Source organism: Gigantopelta aegis, chromosome 14, assembly GCF_016097555.1.
Source record: "Gigantopelta aegis isolate Gae_Host chromosome 14, Gae_host_genome, whole genome shotgun sequence".
In the NCBI taxonomy this organism is placed as follows: domain Eukaryota; kingdom Metazoa; phylum Mollusca; class Gastropoda; order Neomphalida; family Peltospiridae; genus Gigantopelta; species Gigantopelta aegis.
The window spans coordinates 39,324,725-39,352,386 of record NC_054712.1 but is presented as its reverse complement, the minus strand read 5'-3'; the positions used below and the strand labels follow the sequence as shown (position 1 = coordinate 39,352,386).

Genomic DNA, 27,662 nt, shown 5'->3' with positions numbered 1-27,662 from the left:
TAAATCACCACCTCTTTAAATAGCCGACCTATTGATACTCCCTTGGGCGACTGCTTAACACACGTTTGACTTCATTTACTCACCCCCATGCGCACCAACCCCTGGAGACCCTCACCCAGCATCCTGTCTCCGATTCTTACCTGTCCATTAGCATCTGGGTGAGATATATATCTGGAAACTTCCTCATGCTCCCAGCTATATATGCAACAGATAGATGTATAGGTCTGTATGCTGCTGGAGAGCTTACACTGGGAGAGATGACCCCTTTGTGATAGATAATTCGAGAGGCAGGCCCGGGGCTGCTAGCACTAGGTGATAACCCTCTCCATCATATTGTCACTGTAAGCCAAGTCGCATGCAGTCTCGACTATTTCTAATCACCAGTGCACAGGACATTTTGGTACATTTGCCTACACCCCATTTTCCATGTACATGTACATATATATACATAGATACATACATACATACATATATATTATATATATATACATATACATATATAATATATATAATATATATATATATATACATACATATACATATAATATATATATATACATACATATACATATATTATATATAATAATATAATATATATATATATATATATATATATATATATATATATGCTTGCCAAAATACATTACCATGCAACTTGCAAATTTCAAAGCTGTTCTAACATCCAAACCATGTATATACTATATTATATTCATTCTTTTATAGTTATTTTCATGCTTATATCCAATTAAGGTTCAAGCATGCTGTCCTGGGCACATTCCTCGATATCAGCTATCTGGAATGTCTATCCAGAACAATGGGTTAGCGGTTAGTTGTTAGTGAGAGAGAGAAGTTGTTTAGGTGGTCATACACCTACCTACTGAGTCATTAAAACTCACTCTGGGTGGAAGCCTTATGTTTGACAGCTTAGCCATGACATGCATCACCGAGGCCCAACAGATTAATTACATGTTTTATGAAGATGCTTTAAGTGGCTAGCATCTACAATGAAACATAACGAACACACGATGTAATCTAAAACGGCCTTTGATATTACCAGTCATGGTGCACTGGCTAGAACAAGAAATAGCCCAATGGACCCACCGATGGGGATCGATCCTAAACTGATTACACACAAAGCGAGCACTTTACCACTAGGATATAATTGTCCCTACTCAAGAAACATTAAAAGCACAATTAGATAAACCAAATAAAGTGTAATGGTGAGTTTTACCGGCCTCGGTGGTGCAGTGTTTAAAGCCATCGGACATAAGGCTGGTAGGTACAGGGTTCGCAGCCCGGTACCGGCTCCCACCCAGAGCGAGTACACCTTCTTCTCTCTTACTAACCACTAACAATTAACAACTAACCCACTGTTCTGGACAGACAGCCTGGATAGCTGAAGTGTGTGCCCAGGACAGCATGCTTGAACCTTAATTGGATATAAGCACGAAAATAAGTTGAAATGAAATTGTGAGCTGTTAAGCTGTATCCTAACCGGACGCGAGCGATGCGAGAAATCAAGTGCGACGCTACATATTTATCTTATATTTGGATGCGGCATTTGAAATCAATGATTTCTAAAATAATCGCTCGCATCGCTCGTGGCCGGTTAGGATACAGCTTTAATCTCCTGGTGAACCCTTTCTATGATAGGGTTTTTCCCATCCCAACTAGTGCCCCATGACTGGTATATCAAAGGTCATGACATGTACTCTGTCTGTGAAATATGCATATAAAAGATTTCTTGCTGCTAATAGAATTTTTTTTTTAGCTAGTTTCCTCTGAAGACAGTGGGTCAAAATTATCAAATGTTTGACATCCAATAGCCCATGATTAATAAATCAATGTGCTCTAGTGGTGTCATGGAACAAAACAAACTTCAACTTTAACCTCCTCATGCATGGTGCCATTATAGAACTATGAGTAGGAGCTGGTACTGGGAATTAAATTTATTATTTACGAGTTTTAATCTGTTGACTGTCAACCACTGTGTATGTACATCACCTCTTGTAAGTTCATCCTAAAACTCAATTTCATTTGTAATTCATATAACCATGGCAACTGATGAAGGCATGTGCAAGACATACATGTATACATGTATATATGCAAATGACAGATTTGAAACACTAATTACCACAGCTCATGATTAATAACATCGCAATATTAATTTACCAATTAGATCCAGATTCAACAAAGGTTAATATCTTCGCCTATAAGTGAAAGAGGGTAAAAAAATTTCACCCAAAAATTTCCGTTTTGGGGATGATAGGTTTACTCAAATATGTTAATTTGACCCTTTTTTTTTGGCATCCAAAAAGGCTAGTGCCCAGTGACTGGTATATCAAAAATGTCATGGCATGTCTGGTCACTGGCATTAATGGTTGTTCAAACAATGTTTTGTCGTGATTAACTGAATATGAAATTATGCTATTCATAAAATAGGGACATACATCATTTGGTACAAAAACCAGTGTACTTTCCAGAGTTTGTCCTCCTTACATGTATTAAAAAAACATGTGAGATACTTTCAGTTTTATCCTCTGAAGTGTTTACAGCTGTACAGGCTATATGGTGACAAAACAGCTTTCATCAAAGGGAATTTTCGTTTTGACATGTAGTTTGATAGCAAAACCATGAAGTTTGTAAAAATCAATATTGTGTTCTTAATGGTTGTTTTCATGGAACAATAATTTACCAGGGCTTGAATTAGATCGACTTATAGATTCAACAGGCAAATATACGTACATAACAGCTGACAATATGTTTATGTTTACTTATTGTAAAAACAAATCTAAATGTATAATATTAATTTCTCAAAGTAATAAATTTTCTAAATCTCCATTCTTATGTAAAGCACTTGTTTATACCCGACATGACAACAATGCATGACTGTTGTTGGTGTTTGTAACCAGACAGAAACCATCTCAACATGTGGAAACCTGCATCAGTTTTGCATGAGAAATTAACACAAAGAATATTTGATTTTTTTTTTTAATGACCAGTGTATTTTTCGAACAGATGGATATACACCACTGACATGCTATATGACTCTGTGACATAAACAATATATTATACTAGTGTTTGTCAATACTGTCGGTATCAATGATGGGCTGACATAGGATGAAACGGAAGAGGGGAAGGGAAAATCTTGCACTCGAGTCAAGCACATATTATGCAAGATATTGCTCAGTGTCATGAAAGCTGCAATAAAAACAGGGTCATGCATGTGCTAAAGGAAAGGAATGTTTATTTAGTGACACTCTGGGACATTTTAAACCCAATGCTAGCTATATAGCTCTTACAGACTAACTGCAATGAATGAATGAAGGAATGAAATGTTTTATTAACGACACACTCAACACATTTTATTTACGGTTATAAGGCATCAGAAATATGGTTAAGGATCACACAGATATTGGGAGAGGAAACCCGCTGTCGCCACTTCATGGAATACTCTTTTCGATTAGCAGCAAGGGATGTTTTATATGCACCATCCCATAGACAGGATAGCACATGTCACGGCCTTTGATATACCTGTCGTGGTGCACTGGCTGGAGTGAGAAATAGCCCAAAGGGCAACCACAACAATTATTTTATATGGATTTTCTCAATGGCAAGATGGTGCATGTTTAAATCTATTAGTTTTATAAGTTATGTAGTTATATATAAAATCCTCTACATTTCTATTAACTATAATATATGACCTGTTGTCCGATTTGATTATTTTCCTCATCCCAGCCAGTGCATTGCGACTGGTATATCAAATGCCATGGTATGTGCTGTCCTGTTTGTGGGAAAATGCATATAAAAGATCCCTTGCTGCTAATGTAAAAATGTAGGCTTCATATAAAAAATTAGCAAACGTTCGACATCCAATAGACGATGATTAATAAATCAGTGTGCATTAGTGATGTCATTAAACAAAACAAACTCTAATTTAATGTAATCAATTTTTGAGAAAAAAAAACAAAACTTTAAAACAAATAACAATAAAAAGGAAGAAAAATTAAAAATGAACTAATAAGTGGCAAAATCATCCAATGTTTGTGAGTTACCATGGAAATGGTAATAACATATGCTTATTACACATGCAATATCACATGTATATAAACACTGTAACTTATTACACATGGTGTTCAGTGACAGAAGAAGAATCGTGCAGAATGTCCACGGATGACAAAAATACTTTTATTACAGTTACAATCTACTTGGACTGATGTGCCTTGAGCAGGTCACACTAAAAGGCGGTATCATCTTCATCCATCATACCGGAGTACCGGCCGCTTGATCTCGCCTGTCATTCATCATGTGTACCGCTCTGTATCAAAGAATCATCTTTTATCTATAGCCTGGAGACGGAAGAAATCACACAGGACAGTAATCGTAGTCAACAGTTGGGATTTTATCACCCAGCCTCTTATAAAAAAATCTACACTGGGATATATTTTGTACTACTTGGTACATCACCAAATTTGTCAGTTTGGTTCCACTGTTTTATGTAAAAATATATGAGAGGATAGTTAAGTTTGTTTTGTTTAATGACATCACTGCATGGTGCACATGTTGAGTTATTAATCATCAGCCTGTGGATTGTAGATGTTTGACAATTCTGACACACCCCCACAGTATTCATTCAATAATTCATGTATTCATTCATTAATTTAATCATTAATTTATTCATTCATTCATTCATAGTTATTTTCATGCTTATATCCAATTAGGGTTCAATCACGCTTCCCTGGGCACACACACACACACACACACGCACGCAAGCACACAGGCACGCACACACCGCACACACACACACACACACACACACACACACACACACACACACACAGAGACAGACACCTCAGCTATCTGGACTGTCTGTCCAGGACAGTGAGTTAATGATTAGTTATTAATTATAGTGGTATACTGAGAGAGAAGTCAGAGTATATATACACGTAAATGTAGGCCTTAATTACACCTACCCACTGAGTTGTTAAACTCACTATGGGTGGGTGCCGGTGCCGGTACCGAGATGCGAACCCAGTACTGACCAGCCTTAAACCTGATAGCTTAACCACTACACCACCGAGGCTGGCAAGGCATCTTTAACATGCACTTTCCCACAGTCTAGACAGAAAACATAACAGCCTTTGATGTAACAGGTGTGGGACAAACCCAATGTGGTCCACCACACTTGTTCAGTTCTATGATCAAAGCACCTCAGGTGAAAACTCACCTGACTGAGCACCAATATTTAATATTAGTCCAATGTAAGCATTAAGGCTATTAGAGGACAGAGCTACCTAATTGACCTTCTCAGCTAAAATGATTGCATTACGTTATTTACAAATAAATTTGTTCGTTTATTCTCCTGAGGATGTTGGTTTTTACACTAATGAAACGTCGAATATTTTAAATATTTTTATGTAATTTAAAATTTTAAGGTGGTTTCAGTGGAAACATATACTTATATATATACTTTTTTAATACAAATAAATTCACACACATACTGTATACCCTCTTCCTCCCCTAAAAAGAGATTAAACTATTATCTCTATCTTATTTTAAATAAAAGAAATTAATGTAATTACTTCTGTGAAAATCCAGTAAAACCACAAAAGATTAAACCATGACCTCCACCATAATTTGAGTGCATCGTTAAATGAAACATTTCCTTCCTTCTTCCACCTTAATTTAATTATAAAAAAATTGATGTTTCTTCTGTGAAAATTCAGGAAAAAACACATACCATTTAAATACAGTGAATCTCCTCTAAACCGGACACCCTCGATACCATGTAAAAAATCTGGTTTTAAAAAGTTATCTGGTTTAGAGAGGTTCTCTTCTGTACTAATATATAAAAAGGGGCCGCAAAATAGATCCGATTTTGAGGGAATTCCGGTCCAGTTTGTTTATACTTATTTTCTTGCTTATATCCAATTACGGTTCAAGCACACTGTCCTGGGCAGACATTTCAGCTCTCTGGCTTACTCAATATACTACCAAGGCTACATGTACATTGTGTAGTTATACCAATGGATGATGAAAATTGTTTTTAAAAAGGGAAAAGTATTAGTTTACTACTTTAACTCCAAAGAAAATACATCTATCAACCAAATTACACAATTAATGAAAGATCAAAACTAATAACGGAAAAGAAAAATATAAAAGACATTAGTTAAAACCAACAAATTATCAAAATTAGATTAAAACCCACAGAGATATATGGTTTTGATTATATATACTGTAAATCATATAAAAATACATCTAACGTGTATAAGTTACACCAACAATAAAGATCAAAACCGAAAAAGGAAAAAAAAAAACCCAACCTCATATGTAAAAGACATTAGTTTTTATTACATGTCCCATAAAACCGATGCCACAATGGGTGCACAAGGAAATTTGTCATGCCATATATATGGGCAATTAAAAACGTGTTGGAACTGGCCTCTCTTCCCGAGAGGAGCACAAAAGACGCAGTTAGCCCCCGTCACAGCACCCGCTATATATCGATCGAATGTATACGGTGGCCATGGCAAATCTCCCACCATCGGGTAGAATGCAGGCTATGACCTTAATTGGCGTCATCGTATAGCTTAGTGGTATACAGGATCTACACGCATGCATGTCTGGGCGATGAACCCCGAAACGGCTTTTGTTCTCGGCACAACAGCCTCCTTTAAAGAGTTCCCTGACGACACAGCTTATGGCTCCATCTACGCCACCCGACTTTATTGCAGGCAAATTGATCACTTGCCAAAGGTGTCTGGATATATCTGGATAACAAACCATCCTGTTACAATGGGCCCAGTATGTAATACATTGTATGCTATGCTAATCTCTCGGAGATGGATCAAGGCCCTATGCATACATGGGCATACAGCTTTTGACATGTTTCTATCGTAGAACTTTCTCATAGCCCGTTGAATCCTGTGAGCCTGCTTATAAACATCCCATGAAAACGTTGTATAGGTATTAAGATCTATTAGCCACCTGAGGTTTTTCAGGCAATAAAGCTAACGGTGGCAAACGAGGCCCTATTGAGGTGTTGAGGTGTTATTAAACGGTTATTATGGATTAAAGAAATAAAAAGAAATGTTTGACACCCCAGCACATTGTTTAATTAGTAAGTGGCAGCTATAATTACTTAAGATTAAGTATCAAATATATACTGACTGTGACACCTAGGTTAAAGCTCATTATACATACAGGCTACATATACATTCTTAATGAAAACGCATACTAGCCATCAGACATAAGGCTGGTAGGTACTGGGTTCGCAGCCCGGTATCGGCTCCCACTCAGAGCGAGTTTTAATGACACAATGGGTATGTGTAAGACCACTATACCGACTTCTCTCTCACTAACAACTAACCACTAACCAACTGTCCTGGGCAGACAGCCCAGATAGCTGAGATGTGTGCCCAGGACAGCACACTTGAACCTTAATTAGATATAAGCACAAAAATAAGTTGAAATGAATGAATGAAAAAGTTAGTTTGTTTTGTTTAATGACACCACTAGAACAAACTGTTTAATTTATCATCAGCTATTTTCAATGTCAAACATTTGGTAATTCTGACATGCAGTCTTCAGAAGAAGGAAATGTTTTATTTAACGACCACTCAACACATTTTATTTATGGTTATATGGTGTTGGACATATGGTTAAGGACCACACAGATATTGAGAAAGGAAACCCACTGTCGACACTTCATGGGCTACTCTTTTCGATTAGCAACAAGGGATCTTTTATATGCACCATCCCATAGACAGGATAGCACATACCACGGCCTTTGACGTACCAGTCGTGGTGCACTGGCTGGAGTGAGAAATAGCCCAATGGGCCCACTGACGGGGATCGATCCCAAACCGATCGCGCATCAAGCGAGCGATTTACCACTGGGCTACGTCCCACCCCAAATTGTAATGAATGTAAGGGAAATTTAATTATTAATGTTTGAAAATACCAGTTCACTATGTAACTCATTGGCTGTTTGCATTATGAACAAACTGCGTAACTGACACATGGAAATAATGACAAACATTTCACATGCAATATTCTGCCCAGTTAGTATTATAAATATCTATAAAAAAAAAGAAGGTATGTGCTGCACTATATGATAATTTTTAATATATTTTTATATGATATCTACATGTATATAATAATTGACCCCCAAACATCTTTCTATTGCTAATCAGAACTACAGCTTAATTTATACAGTGAAACCTCTCAAAACCGGACCCTCTGTAAATCGGAATTCCCTTAAAACCGGACGTTTTTCATGGTCCCTTTTTAAATATTTGTTCAGAAGAGAACCTCTGTAAACTGGATACCTCTTAAAACCGGACTTTTTGCTTGGTCCCGAGCATGTCCGGTTTAGAGGAGTTTCACTGTATCAGGTTTCTTCTCTATTTGTCAAGACAAAATGTCACAACTACCATGTCAAAAAGGTGCACCTACCACCCACTGTGAACAATTTGTCTTTCCTTCAGTGGATTATATTTATCACACCCTTGATAAAGATTCTTTCTTTATAATCATCTATTTCCTTTACGATTTTTCAATTAGGGATGCATGCAATGTAACAGGACTTTCACCTTGTGAAAAGAAATCATTGCTAGGCAGTAGAACCGGTCTCGGTGGCATCGGTCTACATGCAGGCTAGTAGGTATTGGGTTCGGATCCCAGTCGAGGCATGGGATTTTTAATCCAGATACCGACTACAAACCCTAAGTGAGCAAGGCTCAATGGGTAGGTGTAAACCACTTGCACCGACCAGTGATCCATAACTGGTTCAACAAAGGCCATAGTTTGTGCTATCCTGCCTGTGGGAAGCGCAAATAAAAGATCCCTTGCTGCCTGTCATAAAAGAGTAGCCTATGTGGCGACAGTGGGTTTCCTCTAAAAAACAGTGTCAGAATGACCATATGTTTGACGTCCAATAGCCGATGATAAGATAAAAAATCAATGTGCTCCAGTGGCGTCATTAAATAAAACAGACTTTACTTTCTTTTCTCTGCCTACCAATTCAAGTGGGTATATTTGAACTTTGAACAGTGCAAGTTGTTTTGTGCAGCGTAACCTGACAACGGATACCCGGGGATGCGAGTCACCATTTGACTTTTCTTGTCAGTACTCGGCCAGTCAGCTTTTATTATTGGAGAGGGATGTTTGATCGGTCTCCACTTTTCCCATTGGCCACCCTGGCCGCAAAGTGCCGGAGATGGGAGAATGTATTTATTGCCTAGCTGAGCTGAGCTGTTCAAACAATCACCTGTTCAATACATCTTTCATTATATCGCGGGAGATCGAGAGAACGCATAACTTGGTCGCCGCGATGACAGGACCACGATGAACATGCCCGAACAGCATCCTCGTGAAGGTTATGAAATGTTGAATGAATGTCGCGGATCAGGTGCCGGGTCGGACCGCGTTACCTGGCAGACTACAACACAGCTTCAATCAGATGCCTTGTAAAAGCTATATACCCTGATGAATTAAGGTCCTTTGACAGGCGCGCACAGAGGCTAGCAGTAAAGTACCGTTACGACAAAGACGATATATAGAAACGCATTCAAATGAGGCCGATCGTACTGAAAGCAAGCAACAAGCAGAACATTAACGGACAAAAAAATGAAAAAAACCTTTATGAGAATGCATTTGGATGAAGGGGTGAAGAGAGGACAATTTTTTTTTTTTTTCTGTTTTGGAAAAGTATATTCTTTTTAGTTATTCAGATATTTAAAAAGTTAAAATTGGAACTAGAACTTTTAAACTCATAAAATTCATCAGAATGTATTTCCATTAAGGGATGAATTTTTTTTTTTTTACTTCTGTTTAGGAAAACATATTCTTTTTAAATATAATTATTCAGATATTTAAAAAAACTTTAAATTTGTAAAAGAAGTTAGACATAAATTTCTATGGGAATACATATAAATCAAGGGGTGAATGAAAGACAAAAAACCCTTCAGTTTTGAAAAAAAAAATTATTCAGATATTTTAAAACTTTTAATTTGAAACAGAACTTTAAACACATAAAACTATTTGGGAATGTATTTGGATAAAGGGATGAATTTAATGGAGAAAAAAAAAATTAACTTCCGTTTGGAAAAACATATTTTTTAGTTATACAGATATTTGATCAATTATAAATCTGAAAAGAAACTTTTAAACACTTTTTTATGTGAATAAATTTAGAAATGAACTGGAGAAAAACCCCGAAATACATATAGTTATTTAATATTAAACTTGCTAACCCAAATATCTCACTGACAAATAATTGCTGTCGAAATTAATTTGGATGACTAATTTAACTTCAATTTAGAAAAAACCCATAAACCTATAAAACAAAAATGATCTTGGTTGATATCAAAGTGAAAGAATTAACACACTGAAAAGCATTTTCTTCTTATGACATATACAACAAAGTAGGGGCGGTTCGTTTCTGTACCCAAGAGCAGGGTGGGATGTAGCCCAGTGGTAAAGCACTCGCTCGATGCGCGGTCGGTCTGGGATCGATCCCCATCGGTGGACCCATTGGGCTATTTCTCGTTCCAGCCAGTGCTCCACAACTTGTGTAACAAAGGCCGTGGTATGTACTATCCTGTCTGTGTGATGGTGCATATAAAAGATCCCTTGCTGCTAATAGAAAAGAGTAGCCCATGAAGTGGTGACAGCAGATTTCCTCTCTCAATATCTGTGTGGTCCTTAACCATATGTCTGACGCCATAATACAACCGTACATAAAATGTGTTGAGTGCATCGTTAAATAAAACATTCCTTTCTTTTATACAACAAAGTGTTGATTAGTTAATATATTGAACTTATTTGAATGTGTACATGGATTATCCATATCCATTTCTTAAAAATTATTTTGCCATTACCACTAGATTTTTGGAGAATTAATAAATGTGATATTAAGATCTATCACATTTTTATAATTCAATTTGGTCTAAATTGTGACAAAAAAGGAAATTATTTAATTCTGGTCATAAACATGTTTAAGCTTAAATTGTTGTATGTATTTATTGATTTTATTCTCATCAGATATTTAATGCATTTTTAACTTATAAAACATCCTATGGGAATTATGTATTGGATGCAAGGGTACATATGCAGAAAACAAATGTAACTTCAATTTACCAAAAAATGCTTGTTAGAACTAACAATTCATTAAGTAAAACCCCCTCCCCCCAAAAAACCCCCCACTTTGGGAATGCATTTGGATGAAGAGTGATAAATAACAAGTTTCTTCTTCTATAAACTTATTTAGTGTCATTGACAGCTACATTCATAAGATGTTCATCTCAATGCGTTTAAAAAAAGAAAGAAAAATAAAAATAAAATAATAATAAAAAGTTTTTAAAAAGAAATGAAAACAATTGAAAGAATTTCAATTTAAAAACAACAACAAAAAACCCCAACATTTGTCAAATGCACTGTGATGAACCTCCATAGTTGCAACTATAAACCAAGTTTCAATAATATAGTTTATAGTTTCTGAGATATGGAGCTGAATAAGAGTTGAATGCAAAACTTTACTAACATATGTTAAACTTTAACACAAAAGTTGACCTCATTGCTGCCATCTTCAAGTTTATATATAAGTAATATCTATCTTTCACCTTTTTATTCATAAAGGTGAGACAAAAAGCATTTCAACTGTGACTTTTATTAAATAAGGGATTTTTAAAATACCTATAAGGCAAGTGGTTTACTGACTGCATGAGCAAGATCCCATTTTCTGCCAGTGAATAAATATACAAACAGGTTTAGTGTCAACATCATAAGCATGATTTACAACTGCTAAGCATGCAAACAAAAATTGGCCATTTTTGTTCGTGTGTTCCAAATGTGGGACATTTCCATCTCTTTATCAGTGTGAGTCAATAACCGGTGAAAAGCCGGTGGATGAGAAACCACCATGTGACAATTTCAGTCTGCTGAGTAGCTGCAGGATTCATTTGACAGTTGGGTCAAACATGACTTATCTGTAGCTAAATTGAAATATTTCATTCTACTTCATATCAAGCAAAATGAATCTTTAAAAAAAAAGGTAGAATATTAACCCCTGCAATTGCCCAAGGGCGATCGATAATAGAAGGAAGAAAATGTTTTATTTAACAATGCACTCAACACATTTCATTTACAGTTACATGGTGTCGGACATGTGGTTAAGGACCACACAGATATTGAAAGAGGAAACCCGCTGTCGCCATTTCATGGGCTACTCTTTTCGATTAGCAGCAAGGGATCTTTTATATGCACCATCCCACAGACAGGATATAATACATACCACAGACTTTTGTATGCCAGTCGTGGTGCACTGGCTGGAGCGAGAAATAGCCCAATGGGCCCACCGACGGGGATTGATCCCAGACCAACTGTGCATCAAGCGAATGCTTTACGACTGGGCTACATCCCGCCCCTCGATAATAAGAGATTGCTGTGGAGTGGAGTTTTTAATTTTATCCACAGCACATCTTTTGCTGTGGACTATATATTAGTATTGAACCATTTTAAAATTGTAACAGGACTAATGATGCACTTGGGACTGACAGCTACCTCACCAGCAGAAATGTAGAGCTGATAAATACAATATTTAAAAACACAAAGTGTATCAACTGGAAGGATTCTACCTCCTGCATCAACTCGCATGGCATATTTCAGTTCAACTTACTTTCACGCTTATATCCAATCAAGGTTCAAGCATGCTGTCCAGGACAGTGGGTTAGTTGTTAGTAGGTTAGTGGTTAGTGAGAGAGAAGAGGGTGTAGTGGCCTTACACCTACCCATTGAGCCCTTAAGAACTCGTTCTGGGTTGGAGCCCGTACTGAGCTGCGAACCCTGTACCTACCATCCTGTAGTCTGATGGTTTAACCACTGCGCCACTGAGGCTGGCATGTGACCCATTATATGAAGTGATCTTAGCACTAACATCACTTAATAAGTGCATCCTTCTACTTTCAAAGATAATGAAGACTTTGGAATTATTTCCATTTTACATACTGGCTTTACAATTTTGTTTAATCGGAAAAGCAAAATTTATATGAACTAAAAACATTCTTAATTACATAAAATTACATGTAGTTATTAAGTAACCATATTCTTTTCTTTTTTGTTATTGCTCATGTTAATTCAAAATTTTAATTTTAAGTTCACTGAACGTAAAACATAAAAACCAATAGTCCTTCCTACAGGTAACACCTTTTATATATATGGAATTTACTACCAGCTATTTATTTCTGAGCTGATTGTTTTTTCAAATTGCATACAAAAATAGTATTTTTTATATTATTTCCAAAACATGTCAAACTGAAATTATTTACAAAAAAAAAGAAGAAAAAAAGGATGAGACGGACTATATATAGCTTAATTAATTCACCAAATGTAAAACGATTTTAACATTTGTCTAAAAACTCATAAAAACAGACAGGCCTCGAATTCAGACAAATCCACCACACTTTGTGCCCACATTTGCCCTTATTATATTGGAGATGCTATCTGGCCATCAGTAAACTGCCTGTCACGATATGCCTCACTGGAGCCTGGCAACCGTCTTGGAGACTGGGAAAACAGAGCGGACAGCCAAGGGACTCAGCGTGAGACACAGCCTGGGACAATCACCGGGTATACCTGTCTCATCACGCAAACCCAGCGTGTCCGTTACAAGAACCACACTCAAATGAGGCTTCCTCACCCACACGCGATTACAAGAGAAAAATTACAATAGGTTATTGTGCTGCAAGCATATAATGTACGGTAATAAATGGAATGAATGAATGAATGAATGAATGAATGAATGTTTAACAACACCCCAGCACAAAAATACATATCGGCTATTGTGTGTCACAAATGGTAATAAATGGAAGCAAAAAAACCCCCCCCCCCCCCCCCCCAAAAAGATTACTGGATTGGAATAGCAATAGAATTTTTATTTTATTTAACGACACACTCAACACATTTTATTTACAGTTATATGGCATCGGACATATGGCTAAGGACCACACAGATATTGAGGGAAGAAACCCGCTGTTGCCACTTCTTTTCGATTAGCAGCAAGGGATCTTTTATATACACCATCCCATAGACAGGATAGCACATACTACGGCCTTTGACATACCAGTCATGGTGCACTGGCTGGAATGAGAAATAGCCCTCTTAGAAAAAAAAACCCGCTACATTTTTCCGTTTGTATAGCAAGGGATCTTTTATATGCACCATCCCAAAGACTGAACAGCACATACCATGGCCTTTGATATGCCAGATATGCACTGGCTGGAGAGAGAGAAATAATGTTTGAGAAAGTCACTAGCCTTTACTGAAGCCTTGGCTATATATTGCCCTATGCATTACAGTAAATCAGGTCATTCATTTCAACTTATTTTCGTGCTGGGATGAATATTTATTTGTTATTTTAGTGACGGGATTTAGCTCAGTTTAGCTCAGTTTGAGCTCGCTTGAGGTGCTTGCATCACAGGATCGAACCACCTCAGTGGATACATTCAACTGATTGGGGTTTTTCTCGTTCCAACCAGTACACCACAACTGGACAAAGGCCGTGGTATGTGCTTTCCTGACTGTGGGAAAGTGCATATGAAAGATCCCTTGCTGCATTAAGAAAATGTCGCGGGTTTCCTCTATTGACTATGAGCCAGAATTACCAAATGTTTGACATCCAATAGCCGATGATTAATAAATCATTGTGCTCTAGAGGTGTCGTTAAACAAAACAAACTTTGTTATTTTATTTTTCTCAAACATTGTAAACACTGGTGTTATAGGTGTTAAACATCTAGTGTTACCTATATCATTTACATAAAGACATGATTGTTATTATGCAAGTATGTGCATGCACGTGTTTAGCAGACGAGAATCATTGTCAGGCAAACAAATATGCTTCTACTGTTAATTATTGGTAACTACTGCCGGTGATGCTGGTGTAATTTAGTTATTTGTTCAACACCAACTAATAGAACTGCCTACAATCCTGGATATATGCAACTTAATTAGTTGCCCAAACAAGTCTGTTCAGGCTAGTTGGAGAATTTCATTTCATTTCAACTTATTTTTTGTGCTTATATCCAATTAAGGTTCAAGCACGCTGTCCTTGGCACACACCTCAGCTATCTGGGCTGTCTGTCAAGGACAGTGGGTTAGTTGTTAGTTGGTTAGTGGTTAGTGAGAGAGAAGAGGATGTAGTGGCCTTATACCTACCCATTGGGTTGGAGCTGGTACCCAGCCACGAACCCTGTACCTATCAGCCTGTAGTCTGATGGCTTAACCACTGTTCCACCGAGGCCGGTTTTAGCTGCCCAAACAAGTCTGTTCAGGCTAGTTGGAGAAAACGTAAAGTTTGTTTTGTTCATCAACACTACTAGAGCATGTGTATTGGATGTCACACATTTGTTAATTCAGAGAAAACATGCTACATTTTCTATTAGTAGCAAAGGATCTTTTACATGTACTTTCCCACAGACAGCTAGGACAGCATATACCATGGCCTTTGATATACCAGTCATGGTGCACGGGTTGGAATGAGAAAAAACACAATCAGAGAATGAATCCACTGATGAGATTCACTCTTTCAACGAAAACACTGTAGGTGAATATATACTCTATCGAATGAGCTAAATCCTGCCCTTGGTTGGAGAAACCAACCCTCTACAATAGATTGTTCTTTATTACGTCAGCAGAAAGGTGTCCTTTATATGTAGTTTATCATAGACAAGACAGCCAAGCTACTTCCGATTCACTAATATCAAAACCTATATTAGCCATTTACCTTTCGACCGACCGTTCAAAATTGCACCAAATTCCCTCAATCAAAATTGCGCACCCTTTTCTCTTTGGCATTTAACTGCTCCATTCAAATTCCATAGCACCACCACCACCACCCCCACCCGTCTGCTACCAATTAGATCAGGCTGCTGGTGCTCCCTTGCACCTGCCAGTGCAGGCGGTCCCTCCTCTCCCCTCCCCACACCTTTCCTGCCAAGGCCGGCTCTTGTGCCCACGACAGGTGTGTGCTACAACAGCTTGTTCTGAATGTGCACGTAAAACCCTATGACATGACATGACATGACAAGACAGCATATAATATATGCTTTGATATACCAGTCTGGTTGGAATGGGAAATAAACCTATGGGTCCTAAGAGGGTGGGTGGGTGAGGTTATCCCACAACTCACTCACTTCACGTAAGCAATATCCAAATTGTCTTTTCCACATTTATATATATATATAGTGAAACCCCTCTAAACCGGACACCCTTGGGACCAAGTAAAATGTCCGGTTTTAAGAGGTATTTGGTTTAGAGAGGTTATTTTCTGTACTGATTTTTAAAAAAGGATCATGGAAAATGTCCAGTTTTGGATGGTTTTGAGAGGTTTCGCTGCATATATGTTTTAAGGAAAACAGGATGTAACATATACCTATTGCACACGTACATCTCCAGTTTTTACCACTTAAATTATACCAGGACCTAAAATCTGCTTTGCCAAATTTTCTTTTCTATAATATTATAAGGAAAACAGGATATAACATACTTCCACTACACACATCTCCAGTTTTTATCACCTACACCAGGACCTAAAAATGTGCTTGCCGTGTTTACTCATATCTTTTTATTATTATTATTTCCCTACCGCAATCTGGTACCCGGGAACTTAGCAACGTGGATCTGGATGGGAAGAGCAAGACAATGTACCGTCGAGATCAATGCTCCTTGCCAAAGCTTGCCCCATCATGCCGTCCGTAGACCCCAGGTCTTTATCTGCCTCAGTATAATACACACCGTATAATACCACTCGGCTCTCGCCATATTTAATTACACCATGGGTAGCTAATCAAGCGGCATGGCATGATTCAGCCGGATAAATCGGGTAGGATGCATATAAACAGCATTTGTCAAAGGGATGCCAAGCAGAGGATTAAGGCTTTTTATAAACATGTTCCACAGGTAAGCAAATATACCTGGTGGGAATATACTAGTATAGAAGTAATACAGTCAATATGATCACTCTTTTGTGGGTTACATGCATCCACCCTAAAGACTAAATGTTAAACGGAGTTAGTCTATGAAATTTGAAATGATGGTCTTTGGGAAAATTTAGAATAATTTTAAATTAGTTTGGGAATTTTTTGTTACTCATAAATTTTAATTTAACAGTTGTTAAATAGATATAATAAAAAAAAATTATTTTCTTTAAAAAAATAAAGCAAAAATTAAATGTTTGACATCAAATTCAGACATTAAAAATAAAAATAAGACCAGAATGACAGATAGACATAAAGGATGGAAGGACAGAAAGATGAATGGATGAATGAATGGATGGGTGGGTGGTTGGTTGGTTGGATAGAAAAATGAATGAATATATATGGATATTAAGATACTCTGTAAGTGGGTGGATGTCAGGAAAAATGGTTAATGTTATAAATAAACAGATTTTAAGATGGATGGATATAATATGTAAAATATGTAAAGATAAATGGATGAATGGATATTAACATGAAAGGATGGATGAATAGATTTCACAATAACTGGGATATCAAGATGGATGGATTGATGTTAGGATGTTGGTTTGATGGTTTAACAGGAATTAATTAATGGATGGATGGATGCATAGATGCATGGGTGGATGAATAGATGCATGGGTGGATGAATAGATGCATGGGTGGATGAATAGATGCATGGGTGGATGAATAGATGCATGGGTGGATGAATGCTAGGATGTTAATTTGATAAATAGGGATGGCTCAGTGGATGGATGGACATTTAAATTAATGGAATTTATGATAGACTGCTGGCTTTTAATGGATAGATAGATGGATGAATGAATGGATGATTGGTTGGATGGATGGATGGAATTGAATGGTTAGATAGATGGATGGATGAAGGCTCGGATGTTGATTTGATGAATATGGATGGATGGATGGATGGATGATTGGTTGGATGGGTGGGTGAGTGGAATTGAATGGTTAGATAGATGGATGGATGAAGGCTAGGATGTTGATTTGATGAATAGGGATGGATGGATGGATGGATGGATGGATGGATGGATGGATGGATGATTGGTTGGATGGATGGATGGGTGGAATTGAATGGTTAGATAGATGGATGGATGAAGGCTAGGATGTTGATTTGATGAATAGGGATGGATGGATGGATGGATGGATGGATGGATGGATGGATGGATGGATGGATGAATGAATGGATGATTGGTTGGATGGATGGATGGGTGGAATTGAATTGTTAGATAGATGGATGAATGAAGGCTAGGGTGTTGATTTGATGAATAGGGATGGATGGATGGATGAACAATTAAATAAATTAATACAATTTAAAATAAGACTGCTGGATTTTAATACATGGATGGATAGATGGATGAATGAATGGATGATTGGTTTGTTGGATGGATGGATGGATGGATGAATGGATGGATGATTGGTTGGTTGGATGGATGGGTGGGTGGATGGATGGATGGATGATTGGTTAAATGGCAAGTTTGAAAAACCCCCAAAAAACAGTGGCAATGTTTTATATAGAAAGTTTCATTTCAGATGGAAAATGATGAAATTACTTCTGATGAACAAATGAACCAGAAAAATAAACTGCAGATACATTTATAAAACATCACCTTGAAATTGCCTTAAATAAACTCACACTCACAGTATCTATCTGAACATTACATTTTGTTTGAGTATTGGGTGTGGTTCAAATTATTCATCCATAATAATATAAATATTCCCAAAACCTCTTCCGAATACAGGTCAATATTAAATTGTCACTTAATTTATTTACAGAAGACATAACTCATTCACCGAGTCCCCAGGATGTACACCGCATGGTTAACTCTAATGGTACAAACCACTGCCATACAAGTAGCCTTTTGAAAAGGAAGTCAAATATGGTCTAAAAACCCAGCCATTATCCAGACAGCGATCCATGACATTTGCCCATTGATAACGGAACACTTGTGAGCTTATACAAATTATTTTAAATATCATGTATCTCCTAGACCTAGAATTATTGTATCAGTTTGCTAAATCTTCAAGATAGCGGCAGCAAAGAAATAAATGTTTGTCAGCAATGCAATGTAGAAAGTATAATATTATGATGATTTTTAATGGTGGTGGGTGGAGGTGTTACATTATATGGGTACACATATCGATATATATACATGTAAGTACATATATACTTTTAAAATATCTTAAATTGCAGTCTCTTATATACTTTTATATAAAAGTAAAATACAAACAGAACTAGAATGTACATGCACAGTTTAAATAAACTTGCATGTTTTCACTATTTAATTGCAAAAGTCTCTTTGCCATTTTTGACAGCTAAAAACTGTATTACCATATTTAAAATTGCTATATAAATAAAAAGAGGTATTTTTTATCAAGCATTTTAAAAATAAAGATATATAAACTAACTTTATTTTAAAACTCGTTTTCATCTGATACACATACATGTACATAACATTCCATTTAAATATGGCTGAGATTTTTAACAAGAGCTAAAGGAAATTAAAAAATGGTATTTCACAGGAAGAAAGTAAAAAGTACATTGATTTTTTATCTTATCATCGAGTATTGGACGTCAAACATATGGTCATTCTGACACTGTTTTTTATAGGAAATCCGCTGTTGCCACATAGGCTACTCTTTTATGACAGGCAGCAAAGGATCTTTTATTTGTGCTTCCCACAGGCAGGATAGCACAAACCATGCCCTTTGTTGAACCAGTTATGGATCACTGGTCAGTGCAAGTGGTTTACACCTACCCACTGATCCTCAGTATCTGGATTAAAAATCCCATGCCTCGACTGGGATCCGAACTTCACAGGAAGAATTCAAAAGTTGATCTATTCTATTTCTAAATGCTTCAGTTTTAGAAAGGGGAGGGATTTAGCGTCATCAGTAGAGTGCTTGCCCAAGTGGTAGAGGACTTGCCCGAGTTGTAGAGGACTTGCCCGAGTTGTAGAGTGCTTGCCCGAGTCGTAGAGGACTTAGTTGTAGAGGACTTTCCCAAGTTGTAGAGTGCTTGCCCGAGTCATATAGGACTTGCCTGAGTCGTAGAGTGCTTGCCTGAGTCATAGAGGACTTAGTTGTAGAGGACTTGCCCAAGTTGTAGAGTGCTTGCCCGAGTCATAGAGGACTTAGTTGTAGAGGACTTGCCCGAGTTGTAGATGACTTGCCCGAGTCATAGAGGACTTGGCCGAGTGGTAGAGGACTTGCCCGAGTGGTAGAGGACTTGCCTGAGTTGTAGAGGATTTGCCCAAGTCGTAGAGGACTTAGTTGTAGAGGACTAGCCCAAGTTGTAGAGTGCTCGCCCGAGTTGTAGAGGACTTAATTGTAGAGGACTTGCCCGAGTTGTAGATGACTTGCCCGAGTCATAGAGGACTTGGCCGAGTGGTAGAGGATTTGCCTGAGTGGTAGAGGACTTGCCTGAGTTTTAGAGGATTTGCCCAAGTCGTAGAGGACTTGCCCGAGTCATAATTAAGGACCCATTCTATGATTGTTTTTCTCCCATCCCAAACAGTGAATTGTAAATCAAAGGTCATGATAGGTACTGTCCTGTCTGTTGAAAAGTGCATATAAAGGATCCCTCGCTGCTAATGGAAAACTATAGAGGGTTAAAAAGTTATTAAATGTTGGAATATCCAATAGCAGATGATTAATAAGTCAATGTGCTCTTGTGGTGTTATTTTAAAAATTGCATTAGCCAATTAATACAACTTCTGATCAAATTGTGCAAAATTACCATTTATTTTTAACAGTATTCATTCCATTCTGCAATGCAGAAATATACAATTTTCTTCTTTTGTTTTAACATCTTAGACCATGTACAACCTAATTTATATATACCCGGTATACTGGGTATTGTACATGTACACAACATTTTTTAAATACAGGTTTTATTGAACTAGTCAAAATTTAAAAGTCTGTTTAGTTTTTTAATGACACCACTAGAGCACATTGATTTATTAATCATCAGCTATTGGATATCAAACATTTGGTCATTTTGACCAAGTCTATGAGAGAAAACCTGTTACATTTTTCCATTAGTAGCAAGGAATCTTTTATATGCACGGTCCATCATACAGGATAGCACATACCAAGGCCTTTAATATACAAGTCGTGGTGCACTGCCTGGAACAAGAAAAAGCCCAGTGGACCCACCAATGAGGTTCGATCTCAGACTGACCGCACATCAGGCTGCTCTAGTCAAATATATCTTCAAATTAACATGTGGCAAACAACATTTCTATTTTAAGTGGTCTTATATATTAATTTGCATGTCATTCTGCAATGCAGAAACTATAACAACAATTTTTTGATTTTGTTTGGAACCCCCCACCCCAAAACCATCAACAACAAAACCTGCCCCCAAAATAACAACATACTGGGCCATATATTATAATATGTTATTTATTTTAATAGTTTTTCTGTTTTAGTCTCTCGTAACTCCGTAAGGATCGAGTGGCCTCTTTATTATTTTATTAAGACTGTTTATGTATTTATGTAATATTGTGGGTGAGACTTTAATAAAATATATGTCTGTCTGTCTATAAAGCATTTGCACATACTATTACCTGGTATATAGGTACACATCTTTATCATATGGGTTTTATTGCACTATATATAGCCAAATACAACTTCAGTTCAAACTTGGCAAGCATCATCACTTACACACATGTATATTTTTTGGTCGTCTTATCAGTTTTCGTGTCCTGCCGACTAATAAAAGCCCAGTGACACCTGCAGTAGCATTGTGAATAAACCATGTTTATCGCAAGGGATGACATTTTCCACCATCTTTATCACACGACAGCTAGCAGACGCCACGGCCGATAAGCACACCTCTCGCAGCAGATGCTGTCTTCCACGAGAATGTTCCCAATTCCTTATCATGACCATCGATGTAACCTACACGTACATTATCACGACTTGACAAACGCATCACTAACATATGGTAGTATAGCCCAAAGTTAAAGTTTGCTTTGTTTACTGACACCACTAGAGTACAATGATGTATTAATCATCGGCAATTGGACGTCAAACATTCGGTAATTCCAACAGTCTCAGAGTCAAAGGCCGTGGTATGTGCTTTCCTGTCTGTGGAAAAGTGAACATAAAATATCCTGCATTAGGAAAAATGTAGCAGGTTTCCTCCGATGACTACGAATCAGAATTATCCAGTGTTTGCCATCCAACAGCCGATGTTCAATTAATCAATGTGCAAACTTTCTTTCTTAGTCTCAGAGAGGAAACCCGCTACAGCTTTCCATTAGTAGCAAGAGATCTTTTATATGCACCATCCCACAAACAGGATAGCACATACCACGGTCTTTGATATACCAGTTGTGGTGCACTGGCTGGAATGACAAATAGCCCAATGGGCCCACAGACAGGGATCGATCCTACACTGACTGTACATCAGGCGAACACTTTACCACTGGGCTATGTCTTGCCCCCATGGTAGCTCAAATACATTTGAAATAAATAAATAGTCTTCACCAGGAACGGCAAGTGACCACACCTGCTCCCACCATTGGGCTAATTTTCGTTCCAGCCAGTGCACCATGACTGGTATATCAAAGGCTGTGGTATGTGCTATCCTGTCTGTGGAATGATGCATATAAAAGATGCTGTGCTACTAATGGTAAAAATCTAATTGAGTTTCCTCTCTAAGACTATGTTATGTCTGAATTACCCAGTAATATTGATAAAAATGGTACTATCTTTTAAATTAACAAAAGAAAAACAATCTACAAACCCCTAAAAATTTATAACCTGGCCTGATTTTTATGTCGGTCAATTAACGTTAAACACAGAGCTAGCTCTGACACTTGCCAACTTCGCCAATTGCGAATTTTTAAAACAATCGGTGAATTTTATTTTAATTTGGCAAATAAATTTCATGTAATAAAATAACTGGGTTTTTGCAGTTTTTAAATTTTAAAATGATGAAATTTTCTGATCACCCAGACCTGGCCCTGAAACATTATATTTTCTAAAACTGGCCTGATGAAAAAAGAAAAATCCATATTGCTATACTATTGTAGTGCCAAGTGTATCAAACACAAATATGATGAAAGGAAATGTTTTATTTAACAACGCACTCAACACATTTTATTTATGGGTATATAGCGTCAGATATATGGTTAATGACCACACAAATATTGAGGGAGGAAACCTGCTGTCGCCACTTCTTGGCCTACTCTTTTCGATTAGCAGCAAGCGATCTTTTATATGCTCCATCCCATATACAGGATAGCACATACCACGGCCTTTGATTTACCAGTTATGATGCACTGACTGGAACAAGAAATAGTGCAATCCCAAACCGACTGCACATCAAGCGAGCGCTTTACCACTGGGCTACTCCTCACCCCACAAATATGATGGAGGCACTTTAATTTTATCACGCACTACAACAGAGCTTCTGTATGACAAATGTATGAAACACAAATATGATGATGACATTTAAATGTTATCATTAGTGGTGTAACAATACATCGAACTATCAACATGTTGCGATAGTCAGAGCCTCGATAGCAATACATTGATAGTTAATTCAACTATCAATAACTATCGCAACTGTTTGCTCAACTATCGATAGCTTCGATAGTATGCATAGTAAAATAATATAGTCTATGACCAATGGATGATTTCACTACCAAGTGACATTATTACAAATAATTAAGTACAAACACAGACATACGTACATACACACACATTTACAATAGTAAAACTGACAGCAATAGTCAACCCTAGTTATCACACACTACAACAGAAACTTCTGTAGGACAAAATGTATCAAACACAAATATTATGGTGACACTTTAAATTTTATCACGCAGTACACTAGCAGTGTACATTGCATGGGAGCCGTGTATATTGATAAACTATTGATTGGTATTTCCCGATCACTGAACTATACTGAAGTTACCAGACGAGCTCAGACTTGGTGAGCGAGTGTGGATGGGTTTTGACAGTGTGCCAACATTCTGTATGCGCTAAGAATAAGCATCAGTGATTACAAAGTGTTTTCTGAGAACGGCTCTGATGTCAGACGTGACTCGGTGCATATAAATATTTTCTATCAAGTGCCATCCATCATGTATTTAAAGGGACTTGTTGATGTCATCTCTCAACACTATGTGGGACTCTTGTCTAAAAAACTTAATTGCATCTAAAAACAGTCTTATGTGTGTGCAGGGGGATTTTGGGGGTTGAAACCTCCCAGCTCAAAGCAATTTTTAAAAATATATTTGTTCTGGGGATGCATAACCCGAACCCCCTAGAAACTATGCTTGCCACTGTGTAGACCCACTCACCCCGCACCCCCCCCCCCCCCCCCCACCTCACTCTACTTGCTCTAATGATGTTGTTAAACAAAACAAACTTTAACCTTTAAAGGAACAGATCCTAGTTTCAACCCGTGAAAATTAACACTAAGTTTAGTTAATCTACAAACCTGTAACACATTTGGATAAAGTTACAATTGAGTGAAACAAGAGTCTGTGACTTTGAAATGATGAAATACCCTCTAAAAATATACTAAAACTTGACTCCATGACTGTTACAGTCTCTCAGACGCACGTGCGTTTTTAAAAATATGAGAAATGCATTTTGTGATATTAAAAACACAAGGATGACCAAAAACACTTACAATGTACGGAAATGGATAATCTAAACAATAAAATTTAAGTAAAGTATGATTTCAGTTATCAAAAACGTCTCTAATAGTAAACAATATGCCTTAGTGTTTAAAAACTAGGGCATGTCCCTTTAAAACCTACCCACCTTAAAGTGAATGGCTCAACTATTTTAATTTGATTTTTGTTCTAATATCCAAATTAAGGTTCAAACATGAAGTTCTGGGCACACACCTCAGCTACATATATCTATAGGCTGCCTGTTGATAATTAGTTGTCAGTTACACAGGTGGATGTAGTGGCCTTACAATTCTGCATCCAAAAACCAATAAACTTATTCTACATGTAAGTTAAAGGGTTTTTTTTGGTTAAACAAGAAATGTTTTTATTTAATGACACATTCAACACATTATATTTAAGGTTATATGGCGTCAGACATATGTTTAAAGACCATACAGATATTGAGAGAGGAAACCTGCTGTCGCCACTTCATGGGTTATTCTTTTTGATTAGCAGCAAGGGATCTTTTATAAGCACCATCCCACAAACAGGGTAGTACATACCACAACATTTGATATGCCAGTCGAAATAGCCCAATGGGCCCACTGACGGGGATTGATCCCAGACCAACAGTGCATCGAATGAGTGCTTTAACACTGGGGTACGTCGTGCCCCACAACAACACTAGAGCACATGGATTAATCAATCGTCACAGATGCATGTCCAGCGGGAGGATTTCGGAGGTCTTTTATTTAGTGAGAGAAAAACCCCGCTATTACCACTTCATGGGCTATGCTTTTCGATTAGCAGAAAGGGAAGTTTTAATATGCACCATCCCTCAGACAGGGTAGTACATACCACAACCTTTGATAAGCCAGTTGTGGTGCAGTGGCTGGAATGGGTTACTATTTTTGATTAGCAGCAAGGGATCTTTTATATGCACCATCCCACAAACAGGGTAGTACATACCACAGCATTTGATATGCCAGTCGAAATAGCCCAATGGGCTCACCGGCGGGGATCGATCCCAGACCAACCGTGCACTGAGCGGGTGCTGTACCACTGGGCTACGTCCCGCCCTATATGACAATAGTCTCTGTCAAAATGCAATCTAGGTTTTTGAACAGGATGTTAAAACTGTGCTTTGTATGGTATGTATGCATGTTGCAACAAAACCATGTTTTTCTCAAAATATACAGTGTTTTGAAAATGAACTTGAAATTTATGTATGTAAATAACAAGAAATTGTTATAAATTAGTATTATATAAAAATGAAGAAGAAAAAAACAACAAAATCCCCCCCCCCCCCAAAAAAAAAAAAAAAAAAAAAAAACTGACCAAAAAAAAGAGAAAAAGTCTGATGAAAAAAACAACAAAAACCCACACACCTGAAGCCCACCAAACACCATGAATCATCCTAAAATACATTTTTTTAAACAAGGAAGAAATAATTTGTAGAATTAAAAAACGAAAAAAAAAAAAAGAAGAAAAAAGGTACCAGCAGTTTTTGAAGGAAATTGAAGCTGTAAATCTATGTTGAATACGTACACAGCCAGTCAAGTGTTGGACAAACACTCGACAACTCTTATCACATTAGCTGCGAACCTGACATCACTTGAGATGAAAAGCTTTGCTCAGCAACCAGTTTGCCAAGAAGAGAGCGCCACCCAACATACCCTCTGCTGTAACACCATCGCCGTGGAAATGTGGGCGTGACCAAAGAGCCAGACGAGATGCGCGCCCCTGTTGCCCTGGCGACCACCCAGCCCCGGTTGCTGTCACAGGAAAACTTTAGATGGCGTTTACCGTTATAATGCATTTTACCCGCTGTGTCAAACACGACGACTCTTTTCGACGAAGTGTTAAAAAATTAAGATAAATAAAACCAAGATATGTTGATCTAGATTTTCGATCTGACGGGGAATGTTGTATTCGCGCCGCACACCTGGAATTTTTACCTGTTCGGAAATCACCGGAGTCAGGAAGTTATCGGATTCAACTTCTCTATCCCGAACGTAATGTTTCGTCTCTCAACACATCACTATATATTATTTTATGAGTTACGTATGACAATATACAACATTACATCAAACAAGTGACATCAACTAATTGATGACAAAAAAACACACCTGTGATGAAAGAAAAACTCACCTGTAATCAACGGCCGGGGGTTGGCCTGCTTGCGACGGGACATGATGCCTTTCTGCCTGGTATCACTTTGCGACTGAGCATGCGCTACATCAGTGCGTGTCCCATGATACCCCAGACCGAGGGGTGCGATTGTCACTCGTGCCTGAGCCTGCCAAAATGTTTGGGATGTCGCCAAGCAAGTCGTTGAAACAGCCAACAGGATCTTTGCTTCCTTTTCGATGCGAGATTTCGAGCAGATTGGCTTTGATGTTAACGCTATTGATTCGGGACCGGGCTTCTCGCCGAACGTAATAATATACCGACAGATATATCGGTAAATTGGATTATGTTAAATACGGCGTGACATGCGTTATCTTTACAAGAGGGAGGAACTTATTATTTTTTGTCTTCTTCCTTCACTGCATAGGATGTCCGCCCTGCCTGCATGAGGCGTGGTGGGTCGCACGATCGATCCCCCTCAATGGACTCGTTCTCTCCTCTCCCCCTCCACGACCCAACCCCCCAAAAATTTGTTTTGGTTTAACGACACCACTAGAGGATATTGATTTATTAAACATCGGCTATTGGGTGTCAAATATTTGGTAATTTTGACATTAGACTTAGAGCAAACTTACATTTTTTTTTTCATTAGCAGCAAGGGATCTTTCATATGCACCATCCCACAAACAGGATAGCACATACCACGGCATTTGATATACCAGTCGTGATGCACCGGCTGGAAGGAGAAATGGGCCCACCGACAGGGATCGATCCCACACCGACTGCGCATCACGCGAGCGCTTTACCACTGGGCTACGTCCCGCACCGCCACCCAATCAGTACCGCATGACTGGTCAGGCGCATAT

General features: G+C 37.8%; 1 protein-coding gene across 1 annotated transcript in view; it reads right to left on the bottom strand.

Annotated features, from left to right (window-relative positions):
* The window catches only part of LOC121389234 (ras-responsive element-binding protein 1-like), a 51,951-nt gene extending 24,874 nt beyond the window's left edge, over positions 1-27,077 (bottom strand). The window contains exon 1 of the mRNA XM_041520833.1: positions 26,818-27,077. Within this exon, the coding sequence (XP_041376767.1) occupies positions 26,818-26,860 (43 nt within the window). The 5' untranslated portion in view covers positions 26,861-27,077. The remainder of the gene's footprint in view (positions 1-26,817) is intronic.
* Between the last annotated feature and the right edge of the window lie 585 nt (positions 27,078-27,662).